The sequence below is a fragment of the Oncorhynchus kisutch genome, linkage group LG2 (genome assembly GCF_002021735.2).
Source record: "Oncorhynchus kisutch isolate 150728-3 linkage group LG2, Okis_V2, whole genome shotgun sequence".
Taxonomy (NCBI): domain Eukaryota; kingdom Metazoa; phylum Chordata; class Actinopteri; order Salmoniformes; family Salmonidae; genus Oncorhynchus; species Oncorhynchus kisutch.
In genome coordinates, this window is record NC_034175.2 from 40066317 (window position 1) to 40083331 (window position 17015).

At 40.6% G+C, this 17015-nt stretch overlaps 1 protein-coding gene across 2 annotated transcripts in view; it reads left to right on the plus strand.

The window, feature by feature from the left end:
• The window catches only part of asic4a (acid-sensing (proton-gated) ion channel family member 4a), a 98946-nt gene extending 84026 nt beyond the window's left edge, over positions 1–14920 (plus strand). Inside the window, exons 2-11 of one of the 2 annotated variants that reach the window (XM_031794188.1) lie at positions 4499–4643; positions 5055–5182; positions 5289–5442; positions 6235–6288; positions 10261–10414; positions 10933–11024; positions 11301–11380; positions 11837–11944; positions 12824–12977; positions 14018–14129. In XM_031794188.1, coding sequence (XP_031650048.1) covers positions 4499–4643; positions 5055–5182; positions 5289–5442; positions 6235–6288; positions 10261–10414; positions 10933–11024; positions 11301–11380; positions 11837–11944; positions 12824–12955 — 1047 coding nt within the window. In that variant the 3' untranslated portion in view covers positions 12956–12977; positions 14018–14129. Of the gene's footprint in view, positions 1–4498; positions 4644–5054; positions 5183–5288; positions 5443–6234; positions 6289–10260; positions 10415–10932; positions 11025–11300; positions 11381–11836; positions 11945–12823; positions 12978–14017 lie in introns of both variants that reach the window. The other variant, XM_031794195.1, reaches the window with a different exon arrangement.
• Positions 14921–17015: the final 2095 nt, after the last annotated feature.

The window sequence follows — 17015 nt, forward strand, 5'->3', positions numbered from 1 at the left end:
TTACTTTCTGGGGAAAGATGGTGCCTGCAGCTGATGTCCATGTTCTCAATAAACTGACACTACACATCCTGACCATGTTTGGCTCCACATACAGCTGTGAATCAGCTTTCTCCACAATGAACTTTATTAAAAACAAATACTGCACAAGGCTCACCAATGAACAGTGTCCCAGAGTTGCTCTCACACCATTTGTCCCAAAGTTCAAAGCATTGGCAGGAGACCGAAAGTGTAATTTCTCTCATTGATGCAAGGGCAAGGCCCAGAGTGACTTCTACATTAAGTTTGCACGGCCCACAGAGACATTCAAATTGTTATTTGTGTTAAGCTCTCCTTTGTTCTCCAGAAAACATGCATTTTATTTAATTTAAATTGGTTTGTTTTTTATTCAAGGCCCATCTACAATGGTTCACAGTACACTTTTTTTGCATAGACAATTATGCCACGTTTTCAATTATCACTTTTGTTCTTCAGCAAAGTTGACGCAATGATGCACATGTTAACATTCTGAAGAAGAAAGTTGTAATTAATTCAAATGTGTCTTGTCTGATTTCATGTTTTTAAGTGTACATTTTATATAACAACATCTTTCCTAAGTCGTAGACGACTGTGTTTGTTCCTACGCTGTACCACAACGCCAATAAAGGACGATATCCACCCGGACCTTTGCCACCTAGGAAATTTGTGTCACTGGACATCTGGCTTACCGGGTTATCTGTTAAATATAACCAATACCTTGACAGAGAACATCGTAGAATTTTGTCATGAATGTACCTATCTATTACATTCATTAAAAGTTACCAAGAACACTAGTCCACAGCATGGTTTACCTGAAAGGTGTATAGAGTTCTTCTAGAACTCTCTTAGTGTGATTTGAGGATACTTTGTTCCTCCTTGGAATTGACAAAGTCAGAGCTGTTACTTTGCTAAATTTGGTGCGAGATGAAACGCAGAGAAAATGCACCATCAATCACACAGACTCCTGGAGCGACGAGAGAGAGAGGCTCTAAAGCTGAGAAATGAATCAGTGGAGGCTCTGCCAGCAACGATTTCCAGGCTGAGATGATGGGAAAACTTCCCCTGCTCTCTGGGGACATCATTTGTGAACACCCCGGCATTCTCAAAACAGCCAAACTTTTAGAGCAGAACTCGGGGACTCTCTGTAAGAGAGTATTCTTTCCTTCTTTCCTTTTTCATTTCTAAACTTGAATCCCTCTACCGCTGTAGCCTGCTGGATCAGATTTGAGTGCAGCGGTGGAGGATTAAGTATGTCAATGAAGCAGGCTAAATCAATGATAGGTACAGCTTACCTTCTCTGCTTGCTCTGTGCCAGCCTTCCACAGATTAAACCAATTTACACTAACAGCACATGTCAGTCAAAGAGGGCGGCTTGCACACCATTGTCCTCTTCATACACTATTGGTTTAGCCACAATTATACTGTATGCCTTTGAATCATTTGACGACATTGTTTTGTTCCTACATATTCTATATGTGTACCCATTTACTGAACGATCATACTGTCGATTTGAAATGTTTATTTTTTTTCTGTTAAAGGAACCCTATGGTAGTAGGTGTGTACTATGTTTTAGTAAACATCCCAGTTTGGTAATACAGTTGAAGTCGGAATATTACATACACCTTATCCAACTACATTTAAACTCAGTTTTTCATAATTCCTGACATTTAATCCTAGTAAAAATTCCCTGTTTTAGGTCAGTTAGGATCCCCACTTTATTTTAAGAATGTGAAATGTCAGAATAATAGTAGAGAGAATGATTTATTTCAGATTTGATTTCTTTCATCACATTCCCAGTAGGGAAGACGTTTACATACACTCAATTAGTATTTGGTAGCATTGCCTTTAAATTGTTTAACTGGGGTCAAACGTTTCGGGTAGCCTTCCACAAGCTTCCCACAATTTGTTGGGTGAATTTTGGCCCATTCCTCCCGACAGAGCTGGTGTAACTGAGTCAGGTTTGTAGGCCTCCTTGCTAGCACACGCCTTTTCAGTTCTGTCCACACATTTTCAATAGGATTGAGGTCAGGGCTTTGTGATGGCCACTCCAAGACCTTGACTTTGTTGTCCTTAAGCCATTTTGCCACAACTTTGGAAGTATGCTTGGGGTCATCCATTTGGAAGACCCATTTGCGACCAAGCTTTAACTTCCTGGCTGATGTTTTGAGATGTCGCTTCAATATATCCACATAATTTTCAAGCATCATGATGCCATCTATTTTGTGAAGTGCACCAGTCCCTCCTGCAGCAAAGCACCCCCACAACATGATGCTGTCACCCCAGTGCTTCACGGTTGGGATGGTGTTCTTCAGCTTGCAAGACTCCCCCTTTTTCGTCCAAACATAACGATGGTCATTATGGCCAAACAGTTCTATTTTTGTTTCATCAGACCAGAGGACATTTCTCCAAAAAGTACAATCTTTGTCCCCATGTGCAGTTGCAAACTGTAGTCTGGCTTTTTATGGCAGTTTTGGAGCAGTGACTTCTTCCTTGCTGAGAGTCCTTTCAGGTTATGTCGATATATAGGACCCGTATTACTCTGGATATTGATACTTTTGTACCTGTTTCCTACAGCATCTTCACAAGGTAATTTGCTGTTGTTCTGGGATTGATTTTCACTTTTTGCACCAAAGTATGTTCATCTCTAGGACACAGAACGCATCTCCTTCCTGAGCAGTATGCTGGCTGTGTGGTCCCATGGTGTTTATACTTGTGTATTATTGTTTGTACAGATGAACGTGGTACCTTTCAGGCATTTGGAAATTGCTCCCAAGGATGAACCAGACTTGTGGAGGTCTACAATTATTTTTCTGAGATTTCTTTTGATTTTCCCATGATGTCAAGCAAAGAGGCACTGAGTTTGAAGGTAGGCCTTGAAATACATCAACAGGTCCACCTCCAATTGACTCAAATAATGTCAATTAGCCTATCAGAAGCCTCTAAAGCCATGACATAATTTTCTGGAATTTTCCAAGCTGTTTAAAGGCACAGTCAACTTAGTGTATGTATACTTTTGACACACTGGAATTGTGATACAGTGAATTATAAGTGAAATAATCTGTCTGTTAACAATTGCTGGAAAATTACTTGTGTCATGCACAAAGTAGATGTCCTAACCGACTTGCCAAAACAATAGTTTGTTAACAAGAAATTTGTGGAGTGGTTGAAAAATTTGCTTTAATGACTCCAACCTAAGTGTATGTAAACTAGTTTTAATGACTCCAACCTAAGTGTATGTGAACTAGTTTTAATGACTCCAACCTAAGTGTATGTGAACTTCCGACTCCAACTGTAAGCGTCTGTATAAGCATTTCGCTGCACCTGCGATAACGTCTGCAAATCTGTGTAGGCGACCAAAACACTTTGATTTGGGCTTAAAGGGGCAATCTGGGAATCAAACAACAACAAAACTGGTCTTAATGACTGTTATGGACGGTGTACAACAGCCAGCAGAGCCAGATGACAGTGTACAGCTTTTATAGCTCAACCGTGGCTTTAATTTGTGTGTAACTATCAGTGTTGTCTCATTTTTGTCCCTAATTTAGTCGTCACACCAGTCATTATAAGGCTTGTGCTTAGGGTTGCAAAATTCTGATAATTCCCAGGATTTCTGGATTTCCTGCTTATTCCCTCCTGTTCCGGGAATCTTCCATCTGCGATTTCTGGATTTCCTGCTTATTCCCTCCTGTTCCGGGAATCTTCCATCTGCGATTTCTGGATTTCCTGCTTATTCCCTACTGTTCCGGGAATCTTCCATCTGCGATTTCTGGAAGACCAGGCCATTTTGAGAAAGTTACTGGAATTATGCAACTCTAAATGGGGTGATATTGAAGTAAAAACAGGCTTGTTTTTACAGAAACATTCTGGATTTGACACCGTTGTAATTTTACTGTCAACCCCGCTGTCTCATCTGCTCATCTTGTTTGTCATGTGATTTTCTCATCTTTCATTCTTTCATTTCACAAGGTTCATGGTGTCAAGTCAAAATAATAGACATGTGTCACTTTGGCTTGTACTGTAGTGAGATGAGGCCCATAAACAAAGAAAATTAACTTCCTTAAAATGCTGCTGTCAAGCTTTCGAATGATATTGTACATCAGTTACAAATGTTTCTATTTAAAAAAAATATTTTCTTATTAACAAAGATTAAAAAGATCTTTGTGGATTTCTGTGGAATCCTGAATGGATCATTTTATCGTAGTCATACAGTAAGTATGTAAAATACAGGTATACGTTACAAGTTGTGTTTTTGATATGTTTTTATCAGTAAAGATCAAGACTGTTGGTATATAACTCTCCCCTCAAAACACATCTCCTATGTTTATTACAGACAGAGAATGAGAAACCACGTAGACAATCTTGTTCATTTTCCAGGCCATATCTTCAACTTCATTACGACACCTCACGAGTACGTCTGTTATAGTGGAGATGGATATTGTCATGTTTATTATGACATTTCTGATACGAACATATTCTCCTGTAGGTCTACACCAGATACGGAAAATGTTACACTTTCAACGGGAACAAGTCGACGTCCAGGAAGACCAAGCAAGGTGGAATGGGAAATGGCCTGGAGATTATGTTGGATATTCAACAGGACGAGTATCTCCCCATCTGGAAAGAGACAAGTAAGCCATAAATCTTACGTGATGTTGCGGGCTCCTGTGTCTGTTGTCATAAATCTCTGAATCTTGTTTGTGCGGGACCCTAGCGATACATTTTTGCAATGGCATCACCATCCTGAATAATGTTTTTGTAAAATGATTACTGGAAGGGATACATCTGTTGACAGCACTGTTAGTCATATACTACACACACACACACACACACACACACACACACACACACACACACACACACACACACACACACACACACACACACACACACACACATTGTCAGTGTCTCATTTTTCTCATGACTGAGATAGGCGTAGTGAAAATTAGCCCTCCCTTAGGATTGATGAATAAAAGGCTGAATGAATCCACTCTGTGTGTGTGTCTTTGTACTGCCTGCGCGTGCCTCTTTTATCCCGGAAGATGAGACGTCGTTAGAGGCAGGGATCCGCGTGCAGATCCACAGCCAGGATGAGCCTCCCTACATCCACCAGCTGGGCTTCGGAGTCTCCCCGGGATTCCAGACCTTTGTTTCATGTCAGGAACAAAGGGTAGGCCCCGGCACTGCTTTCTCCCAGATTACCACCCCCTCAGTACTTTTCCCACTTCTCCTCCCTGTGGCTCAGCCACGGCTCTAATCAATCACTCTGTGCTTAGCTGACCTACCTGCCCCAGCCCTGGGGGAACTGCCGCTCCACCAGCGACCAGATGATCCCGGGATACGACACCTACAGCATCAGTGCCTGCCGCCTGCGCTGCGAGACCAGGGAGGTGCTCCGGGAGTGCAACTGCAGGATGGTGCACATGCCCGGTAAGTAGTCTACTGTAAACCTCACTCCCTACATGGCACAGACATCCATCCGACATCTATTCCACGTGGGTTCAACCTGATTTCTTTGAAATGACGTGGAAACAACGTTGATTCAACCAGTGGGTCACTGATATTAGATACTTTTGTCCCTGTTTCAACCATTTCATGTTCACACACTGTGTCAATATGTACGTCTCGGCACGGCTGGAGTCCTATGTGGTATACCAATCTGCTTCGTTTCATTCCTTGATGAAAATCCCCTGTACAGACACACCTGACCTCTTTCCATTGAAAATATGGTGAAAGATTTCCTGTGCATTCCTGCTACCCTGATCATAATGACGACTCTGCTCCTCTGTGCCCCCGACTTTAATGTCCCCAAATCAATCTTCCCTAATGCAAATTGGAAAGGCGACTGTTCTCAAAACATTAACTCAAAGAACATTTTGTCGTCTGCGTTGCCACACATATTTCCCGCGATTAATTGTGCTCCTGATGAATTCCTATCGTTAGTGCCCCCTGCTCTGTGTTTGTCATGGTGAGAAGGGAAACCGTTGATTGGTTTTTAGACTTTCTAAATATGCCTTTGGGGTGGGGCCCCGGTGCTCCATTTCTCGATGCAATCAGAGGCGGACACCCTATCCCTGGAACTCATCTTCCCATGTCTGCGTTCGTAGATGAATGATAAGCTAGTGTTCTGTTCTCAATGAGTGTTTTCCATGTTGGCAGAGATACAGGCGGCAACCATTTTGTTTTTGATTGATCAAACTCATTTCATGTTTTGTACTGCAGGAACTGCCGATATCTGCACTCCCAGTAACATCAAGTGTGTTGACAAGGCGCTTGGTAAGAAACATTTGTATTTACTATTATAATAGAGTAAAACGACAGTGAAATCAGTAACTCAGAATGTTGACTCACTTTATAAGGAGATATTGAGTTTCAGTGTATGGGTGGAGATATCCTGGGTAAAGATTTCAAAATGAAATTGCCTCCATGTTGATATGTCAATTGTAGGAGAAGGAAATGCGCAAGCTGTGAGTGATAACGATGTAACCCAACTCCTTACTCGACTTCACGTTGGAGCTTTCACAGTACATTGATATTCCTTGACCAAACCAACTCCATACGGTGCGGCCGACTCCCCACTGTCTGGTTCGGGTTATCTCTGTGCAGAGGTGATTTGTCTCAAAGATACTATGACGGTCATAAAAGAAACGCTTTATTATGTGATGAGAGATATATTAGTACAATTAGGATTTTCAAGCCTAATAAGCCAGACATTTAATTATCTCCTTCACAAAAAAAATCCAGGCCCATTTAATGGGTGGGTGAGCTAAATGTAGATATATCTTACAAGAACTGTTCATATTTATATCGGTTACATTCTCCACTCAAATAATCCGAATAAATTCACCCATTGTGAAAGGTAATAACTTAAAACATTATTTATATATTTGTATTATATAGTTGATTTTTTTTTTGTGTGCCTCAGTCCAAGAATAGATTATGTGTTGCCCCTGCATACAAATAACCTCATTATAAGAGTTATAAAATTGGAATTACTGTTATCAGGTCATAGACACTGGCCATTTTGTCCAACTGAATTGAATTTTGTCTTGAAAAGAGGGATGATTGAGTAAGCCATGTATTGTGGTCTATGTTTATGTAGTATGTGAGTTTTTTTCTGATTGTGCATATATTTGCTTTTATCGCTGTGAATGAGAAATTGTTTATGCATGTACAGTGCATTCGGAAAGTATTCAGGCCCCTTGACTTTTTCCACATTTTGTTACATTACAGCCTTATTCTAAAATGGATTAAATTATTATTTTTTCTCATCAATCTACACATAATACCCCATAAGGACAAAGTAAACACAGGTTTTTTTTTTTTTTGTGCAAATTCTTTTAAACATAACTATTCAGACCTTTTGCTATGAGACTTGAAATTGAGCTCAGGTGTATCCTATTTCCATTGATCATCATCTGTGGTAAATTCAATTGATTGGACATGATTTGGAAAGGCACGAACCTGTCTATATAGGGTCCCACAGTTGACAGTAAATGTCAGAGCAAAAACCAAGACATGAGGTCAAAGGAATGGTCCGTAGAGCTCCGATACAGGACCTGGAGAAGGGTACCAAAAAAAAGAACACAATAGCCATTCTTACATTGAAAATGTTTGGAACCACCAAGACTCTTCCTAGAGCTGGCCGCCCGGCCAAACTAAGCAATCGGGGGAGAAGGGCTTGGTCAGGGAGGTGACCAAGAACCTGATGGTCACTCTGACAGAGCTCCAGAGTTCCTCTGTGGAGATGAGAGAACCATCCAGAAGGACAATCATCTCTGCAGCACTCCACCAATCAAGCCTTTTTGGTAGAGTGGTCAGACGGAAGCCACTCCTCAGTAAAAGGCGCATGACAGCCCGCTTGGAGATTGCCAAAAGGCACCTAAATGACTCTCAGACCATGAGAAACAAGATTCTCTGGTCTGATGAAACCAAGATTGAACTCTTTGACCTGAATGCCAAGCGTCACACATGGAGGAAACATGGCACCATCCCTACGGTGAAGCATGATGGTGGCCGCATCATGCTGTGGGGATGTTTTTTAGCGGCAGGGATCGAGGGAAAGATGAATGGAGCAAAGTACAGAGTTCCTTGATGAAAACCTGCTCCAGAGTGCTCAGGAACTCAGACTGTGGTGAAGGTTCACCTTCCAACAGGACAACAACCCCTAAGCACACAGCCAAGACAATGAAGGAGTGGCTTCAGGACAAGTCTCTGAATGTCCTTGAGTGGCCCAGCCAGAGCCCAGATTTCAACCAGATCGAAAATCTCTGGAGAGACCTGAAAACAGCTATGCAGCGACGCTCCCCATCCAACCTGACAGAACTTGAGAGGATCTGCAGAGAAGAATGGGAGAAACTCCCCAAATACAGGTGTGCCACGCAAGAAGACTTGAGGCTGTAATCACTGCCAAGAGTGCTTCAACAAAGTACTGAGTAAAGTGTCTGAATACATATGTATATATGATATGTCCATTTTTAATCAATATACGAAAATGTCTAAAAAACTGTTTTTGCTTCGACATTATGGGTATTGTGTGTAGATTGATGGGGGGGGGGACAATTTAATCCATTTTAGAATAAGGCTGTAATGTAACAAAATGTGGAAAAAGTCAATGCACTGTATGTGTTAGTGTGTGCACCCAATGAAATAGCCATGATTTCAGTAAGTATATTAAGCATGTAGTAACATTATCTCTGCCACACTGACCCTCAGCACGGGGGCCCCACAGGAATGTGTGTTTAGTCTCCTCCTGTACTCCCTGTTCACCCATGACTGCATGGCCAGGCACGACTCCAACACCATCAAGTGTTGACACAACGGGGGTAGGCCTGATCCCCGGCGACAATGAGTCAGTGACCTGGCAGTGTGGAAGTCAGTGACCAGGCGGTGTGGTGCCAGGAAAACAACCTCAACGTCAGTAAGAGCAAGGAGCTGATCGTGTACTGCAGGAAACGAAAGTACCGTGAAATGCCCATTCACATCGACAGGGCTGCAGTGGAGCGGGTCAAGCGCTTCAAGTTCCTCTGTGTCCAAATCACTAAGGACTTAAAATGGTCCACATACCACATACAAACAGTCGTGAAGAAGACGCGACAGCGCCTCTTTCACCTCAGTAGTTTGAAAAGATTTGGCAATGGCCATCAAATACTTGAAAAGTTCTACAGCTGCACCATTGAGAGAATCTTGACTGGCTGCATCGTTGCTTGGTATGGCAACGGCACCTTTCCCTCGATCGCATGGCGCTACAAGGGGTGGTGCGGACAGGCAGTACATCACTGGGGCTGACATCGAGGACCTCTATATCAGGCAGTGTTGAAAGGAAGTCCCGGGAAAATTGTTAAAGACTCCAGCCACCCCAACCATATACTGTTCTCTCTGCTTCCGCACGACAAGCAGTATCCGAACATCAAGTATGACACCAATAGGCTCGTGAACATCTTTCTATTCCCAAGCCATGAGACTGCTAAACAGCTAACAAAATGTCTACATGGACTATCTGCATGGACTCTTTTATTTTTTTGCACGGTCTCTCTATGCACATTCTACACACTCACACACATATATTCATACGGACTCTACATACGCACACCTTACCCCTATACATATCTAATCGTATCACTCCAGTATCCCTGCCCATTGTAAATAGGATATTAGCACTGACCCTGGAACTGACCCTGTATATAGATGAGTAACTTTTTTTTGTGTTCTTCTTTTTTTGGTCTACTTCATTTTTATTTTTTTATTTTATTTTTTATAGAACTACTGCATCGTTGGGAAAGAGAGAGCGTGAAAGGCATTTCACGGTACTAGTACAGTGCACGTGACAATAAAAACGTAGAAACTAGTAAACATTGAATTTTAAGAAAGGGAAATTCCACCAATTTTCATATTCATTATCTCCAGCACATAGGCACTGGAGATAATAAATATGGGGATTAAAAAAGTAACAGAATTCCCCTTTAACTTGCTAACTGAAATCCATCAACAGTGGTTATTAGGGAGGCAAAGATGGAACCCTAACACACCAGCATCCTATTTGATGGTGCCCATGCAGGAGAACAAGGGCCTCACTTTGTGCATGGCAGCTGTTCCATCGTCACTGGAGTCTATAGCTCATTTAGGATCACCTGGCTTTAGACTGGCCTACTGACCCAAGCTATGTCCTAGAGCCAGGCTAACAACACTGCTCTGTGTTCGAGGCTATCTTCCAGGCCCAGGCTATAACACTCTGCTCTGTGTTCCCAGCCCTTCTCCAGAAGAGCACTGGGGACACCTGTCCCTGTGAGACACCATGTAACCTGACCCGCTACGGCAAGGAGCTCTCCATGGTCAAGATCCCCAGCAAGGGCTCCGCTCGCTACCTGTCCAGGAAGTACGACAAGTCTGAGGAGTATATCAGGTAGATCTAACTTGACGACTTATATTACTATGACCTGGAAAAGATCAGCGCTGGAAAATGGAGACCCCTCAGGGGTTGGCTACACATCATGAGAAAATGTCACCCTATTCATATATAGTGCACTACTTTTTGACCAGAGACCTATGGACCCTGGTCAAAAGTAGGGTACTAGGTTGCGTTTTCAGATGCGGCCTGTGCTTTTCAAGTCCACTGCTCAATGCTGTTAAGATCTTAAAGGCCGCATAATCTGACAGTCATTAACTTGATTACTTTTAATTGCTTTTAAGGCATGAATGTGCCACCGTGACAATTTATGATGACCATAAAAAGGACATGGTACAGTATATGTGTTGACGTCTTATCCTGTTAATATTGCAGTGTTGTGTTTGAGTTTAAAAGGAAAGTGCAAGTTGTATTGTTTTCTTTGTAACACTTCACTATTGGTTATAACAAACGTATCATAAACATATGCAGTTATCTTTTATTAATGTTCACATTTTCCTCCGTCTCCTCTCCAGAGACAACTTTCTGGTGCTGGACATCTTCTTCGAGGCTCTTAACTATGAAACAATTGAACAAAAAAAAGCGTACGATGTCGCAGGTTTACTAGGTGAGTGTTTCTCTTTTCGGCCCTGACCCCTTTCTCTCTCGCCATTTTTTAAATTTAATTCAACGTTTTCAATAATTGGTGTTTCATGTCGTTTAAAGATGAGTCTTAATATAGAAACTGCCTGACAGTGGTTCTTTGTAATAAATTAGTAATAAATGGTAATAAATGGAATTTGGACTCAAGATAATGGGTTTGAACTATGAGTTTAATGAGTAATCATTGGCATCACCTGGAACCATACCAGGAGGAATCTTAATATGATGTCTTCCTTTTCAGGTGACATTGGAGGCCAGATGGGCTTGTTCATTGGAGCCAGTATTTTGACAATCTTAGAAATTTTGGATTATGTTTACGAGGTACATTGTCTCATATGTGTATGTGCATGAAGCTCACAAAAGGGGACACATTCGGGGTTGCAAAATTCTGTTAGTTTTCCTCCGAAATTCTGGTTGGCGGATTCCGGATTTCCTGCTTATACCCACCTGATTCCAACCGGGATTTCTGGAATACCTGTACATTTCGGGAAAGTTACTGGAATTTTACAACCACATTTCAGCTGTTCATAATCTGTAAACCCCAAGGACAACATTCTAAAATGGCAGCCTTAATCAGTGTCAGTGGGACTTTGACCTTTTCAACTGTTACGTGAGGACTACGATCACTGCTTATGTGTCAATTATGAGCGTGAATGATTTCACTCGTGTTATACGAGGCTAATGATATGGATAGCCCCCGCTCGCTGAGCACTGGCATATGTCAGATGTGCTGATGGAGTGGACTCCTGACTTTCTCTCTTCCCTCCCTTCATGCAGGTGATCAAGCACAGGCTGCAGCGTCTGCTGAGGCCACAGAAGGATGAGAAGAAACAACAGACGACCACGGTTGCAACTGTGGATCTGCAAGATATGAAAGCCAGTAAGGTGAGCGTGTTGCTTGGGGAGGGCAGGCATGTTGTATCAGGCATGTTGCGGGCCTACACATCCACAGTATGTGCATGAAGGGAGAATGAACCTCCTAAAAATGGGGATGTTCAGTTCACTCTAGCCGTGATGTACAACCATTTGGGCACAACGGTTGTCAATCTAAATATCACTACAAGCTATATCATTATAAATCTTTATACATTACTACAAGCTATATCACTATACATCTTTATATATCACTATACATCTTTATTTATCATTATATGCTCTATCCCTATAAATCTTTACATATCACTATACATCTTTATATATCACTATAAATCTTTATGTATCAATACATCTTTATATATAAGCTATAAGCTATCTCACTATAAATCTTTATGTATCAATGTAAATATTTATAAATCACTATAAATATGTATCACTACAAGCTATATCATTATAAATCTTTGTGTCACAACAAATCTTTATGTATCATCTTTATATATCACTATAAGCTATATCACTATACATCTTTGTATCACTACGAATCTTTATATATCACTATAAGCTATATCACTATACATCTTTATATATCACTATAAGCTATATCACTATACATCTGTATGTATCACTACGAATCTTTATATATCACTATAAGCTATATCACTATACATCTTTATATATCACTATAAGCTATATCACTATACATCTATATGTATCACTACGAATCTTTATATATCACTATAAGCTATATCACTATACATCTTTTTATATCACTACAAGTTATATCACTATACATCTGTATATATCACTACAAGTTATATCACTGCATGTCTTTCTCAAGGACATCAGGGTAGTCTCTTGTTAAAAATATTGTTTTATCCCACTGTACAGGATTACATCCCCCCAGAGGCAACTCCAATTCCCAGGTCCCTCTCTCATGAGGAACAAATTTACTTCTCGAGTTCATATAAAATCATCCAAAATCATCCATTTTCCCTAGATGTAAAAAAATCATCTACATGAAATATCTACCATTACATCAAAGGTATTATCATTTTGGTTTATTCAAAGGCATTGTAATTTTGGTTTATTGAGCCAACGTTAAACTGTACATCAGTTAGGGCCAGTTTCCAGGACACAGACTAAGCCTCCATTGAACATTCTTAGGGCTCTATTCAATCCTGAGCGCTGAAGATCTGCTTTGTAGCGCGATTGATCCTCTTAAGGATCCTCCCCTTTTTTCAATTTTTGCCTAAAATGACATACCCGAATCTACCTGCCTGTAGCTCAGGACCTGAAGCAAAGTTATGCATATTCTTGACACCATTTGGAAGGAAACACTGAAGTTTGTGGAAATGTGAAAATAATGTAGGAGAATATAACACATTAGATCTGGTAAAAAATAATAACAAAGAAAAAAACAATATTTATTTTGTATTTTTTTGTACCATCATTTTTTAAATGCAAGAGAAAGGCTATAATGTAATATTCCAGCCCAAGCACAATTTAGTTTTTGGCCACTTGTTAGCAGCAGTGTATGTGCAAAGCTTTAGACTGATCCAATGAAACATTGCATTTCTGTTCAAAATGTTGTATCTAGACTGCTCGAATGTACCTAATTGGAATATTAATAACTTTGAGTTTATAACTGTGCACTCTCCTCAAACAATATCATGGTATTATTTAACTGTAGTAGCTACTGTAAATGGAACAGTTCAGTGAGATTAACAAGAATTTAAGCTTTCTGCCAATATCAGATATGTCTATGTCCTGGGAAATGTTCTTGTTACTTACAACCTCATGCTAATCACATTAGCGCACATTAGCTCAACTGTCCCGTGGGTGGGACACTGATCAGTAGAGATGCTCAATGTACCTGCGGTCGCTGAGACTGCATTCACAGTAAGCGCCGCATATTTCGGCTCAATTGGAAATGACCTTAAAATGTATACATGGATCTTCCGCGATACTTCAGCGATACGAATTGAATAGAGCCCTTAGTCCAAGACTAATCTTCTTTATCTGTGTCTGGGAAACTGGCCCATTTTGTATATCTTATTGTGTTGTGGTCTTTGTGGCCACCAGGAGTCCAGTGATTTGACCATGACCAGAAGTCATCCTGAAGGAGCTTACGCCAATACGATTCTACCGAACCACCATCTCCCCCACCACCAAGGACAGCCACATGGAGTGTTTGAGGACTTTGCCTGCTAGAGCCGGCGGCCATCTTTCCATCCTGATGACAACAAAAGTTGTGTCCTCTCTGGGCTGGATCGTGGGACCTCAGTTCTATACCTTTCTTGCTGTCACCAGTGAAAAAGCTACAGCCAAAGTTGAACACCAAACCTGTGCTGCAAACAGACCACTTGTATGTAAGCACAGATTGGACCCTACATTTACTGTCCAGCTGGAGACGCCCACCTTCAATCTTCCTACAATTGACAGCTGGCCACTCTGCGATTTCTATACTGGTTATTTTGGTACATGGTCACCACATGGGAACAAGACAAGGACTGCATGTCATTTTGAGCCATCTTGATTCATTTCTACTCAACTCCAGTATCTTGATTTGTGTACCTTTCTTAATTTGTTATTATTCTCAATAAGTTCTCACTCAGCTCACTGTTTTTGAATCATTGTAAAATATGTCATTATTTGATGAGATATAATTTCCCCTTTATATTGTATACAAGATGAGTATAAGACAGGTGGTCATATTCAATCGAACCATTATACAGAGATATCAAACAAAATCAGAGGAATTACATTGATCTTTTGGCGTGTTAAAACCATACTATCCTCGCTTTGATGATAGGGCCCATACTGCGTACCAGCTATACACTATTTAGTATTTATTAGGATCCCCATTAGCTGCTGCCAAGGTAGCAGCTACTCTTCCTGTGGTCCAAGCAGGGTTAAAACAATTACATCACAACCAAACACAACAGCCGAAATCATAAATAAAACAACACATCATACAATATATTACATTATTGCTCTTTTATTACAAATGTACAATATAAAATCCACAATACCACATTACAAATGTGTGTGTGTGTGTGTGTGTGTGTAGAGTGAGTGTGTTAGATTGTGTGTACGTGTTTGGGTCTCTTCACAGTCCTCGTTGTGCCATGAGGTGTTGTTTTATCTGATTTTAGTGCTCGCTTGAGTTATTTGGTGTGGAAGAGAGTTCCATGTAGTTATGGCTCTATGTAGTACTGAGTTTCCCAGAGTCTGTTCTGGACTTCGGGACTGTGAAGAGACCCCTGGTGGCATTTCTTGTGGGGTATGTATGGGTGTCTGAGCTGTGTATTAGATGTTTGAACAGACAGTTCGGTGCTTTCAACAAGTCAATACCTCTCACAGAGGCAAGCAGTTTGGAGGTCAATCTCTCCTCTACTTTGAGCCAGGAGAGATTGACATGTCTGGTTTATGGGAAAGGTGTTTTAGAGAGTAGCATTATACATTTACATAGGTTCAACCTGAACACAAAGAGAAAGCACTGTTTTAAATGGATAATGATTAATTTAATTCAACACTAATACTAATTTTTGTAATTGATTTATATATTTTAGAGAAAATTATTTTAAAAACAATAATATATATATATATATATATATATATAGCTGTTATGATTGTAGTAATCACACTGACATATTTTTGTTTATTAGCAAAACCAGTCAGAAAGATGATTAGAATTGCCTTGCTCCAAGCAACAAAATGCACATAGATATGGTTAATATTACTGTCATTATTTTAATTTTATTTACTGACTTGGGCATGAGTGAAGTTCTTACAACAATTACGGTGTCCATATTGGGTCATCATTCAAAAAGGCAATGAATAGCAAGCAACAAGCTGTGCTGTGAATCCCCTTGACATGGATGAATCAGAATACACACAATTGAGCACATTCCACAGTCTGTAGTAGCTGAGCGCCTCTATTTAAAGAAAGGGCCAGAAGAGTCCTTTCCCATAAATCCCTGTTGGAAGCAAAGTTGCTTCCAAAATAATTGCTTTATGTCTCCTGCACAATCTCTTGGCTTAGATAGTGAATTTGTTACAGTAAAAGTTTATCCTGGACTAAAACTGCTGTCCACTCCCGTGTAGAACAGCCTCAGTGAAAGACCTATCACTTTGACTACTGTCTGAAAATCGACTGTAGGTATACGATTTTGTATTTTGCTGGGTTATTCATTTATACCACACATTACAGCACACGATCACATAAATAGATAAAGATGTTTGAATATAACTATTTGTTATTTTTTTATTTTGCTTGTGATCTTAGAAACGGCCGCAATGGACCTTTTTATCTCAATATCAAATCATTTGGATAACAATGAAGTACCTTCCTGTGATTGTTTTAAATTAAAATGGTCAAAAATGAAGAAAAAAGGTTCTTAGCAAAGAGACATTTCTCAATCAAGAATTTAGCTAGGACTGTCTGGGAGTGGAGAGGGGGAAACTAGCGGTTATTGGCAGAGAGGTTTGGAACTCTTTCTTATTAGTCTATGAAGTAGGTGATGTCACCAGGCAGGGCAAAACTCCATCCCACCAAAACAGGCTGACATTTCAGGCGGACTTTTCAAACAGCCATTATACTAAAAGGGCACCATCATCATTTTCACAATTTCACAGTATTATTCCAGCCTCCGTGTGGAAATATAAAACACAGTAAACTCTCATTTTTGACCCTACTTGGCCTTTAATATATGTAACCCTGCTGAGTGCTCTGAGCTGTGCTTTGTTTGACAAGTCCACAATGAAATTACCCATTCATCAGCGTAAATAAAATCTACTCTTGCCCCATGTCAAGTAATCACGGGGGCCAAATATAGCTTTTAAATATTCATAATCATGTGTCACTATGACATTTTCAAAAGTTCCCAATCATGGACCCTGATGGCACCCTATACCAAGTTTCTCCTCTGTCATCAACAACACTGAAGGACAGGTCGCACACTGAGGAGATGCTGTACTAAGGTGAATGTGGGGTCAAATGATCAATGTAAAGCTTGACTTCGCTTGTTGCAGTCACGTATAGGCGGTCATGCATGTATAGATACAGGAAAGCCTCAGA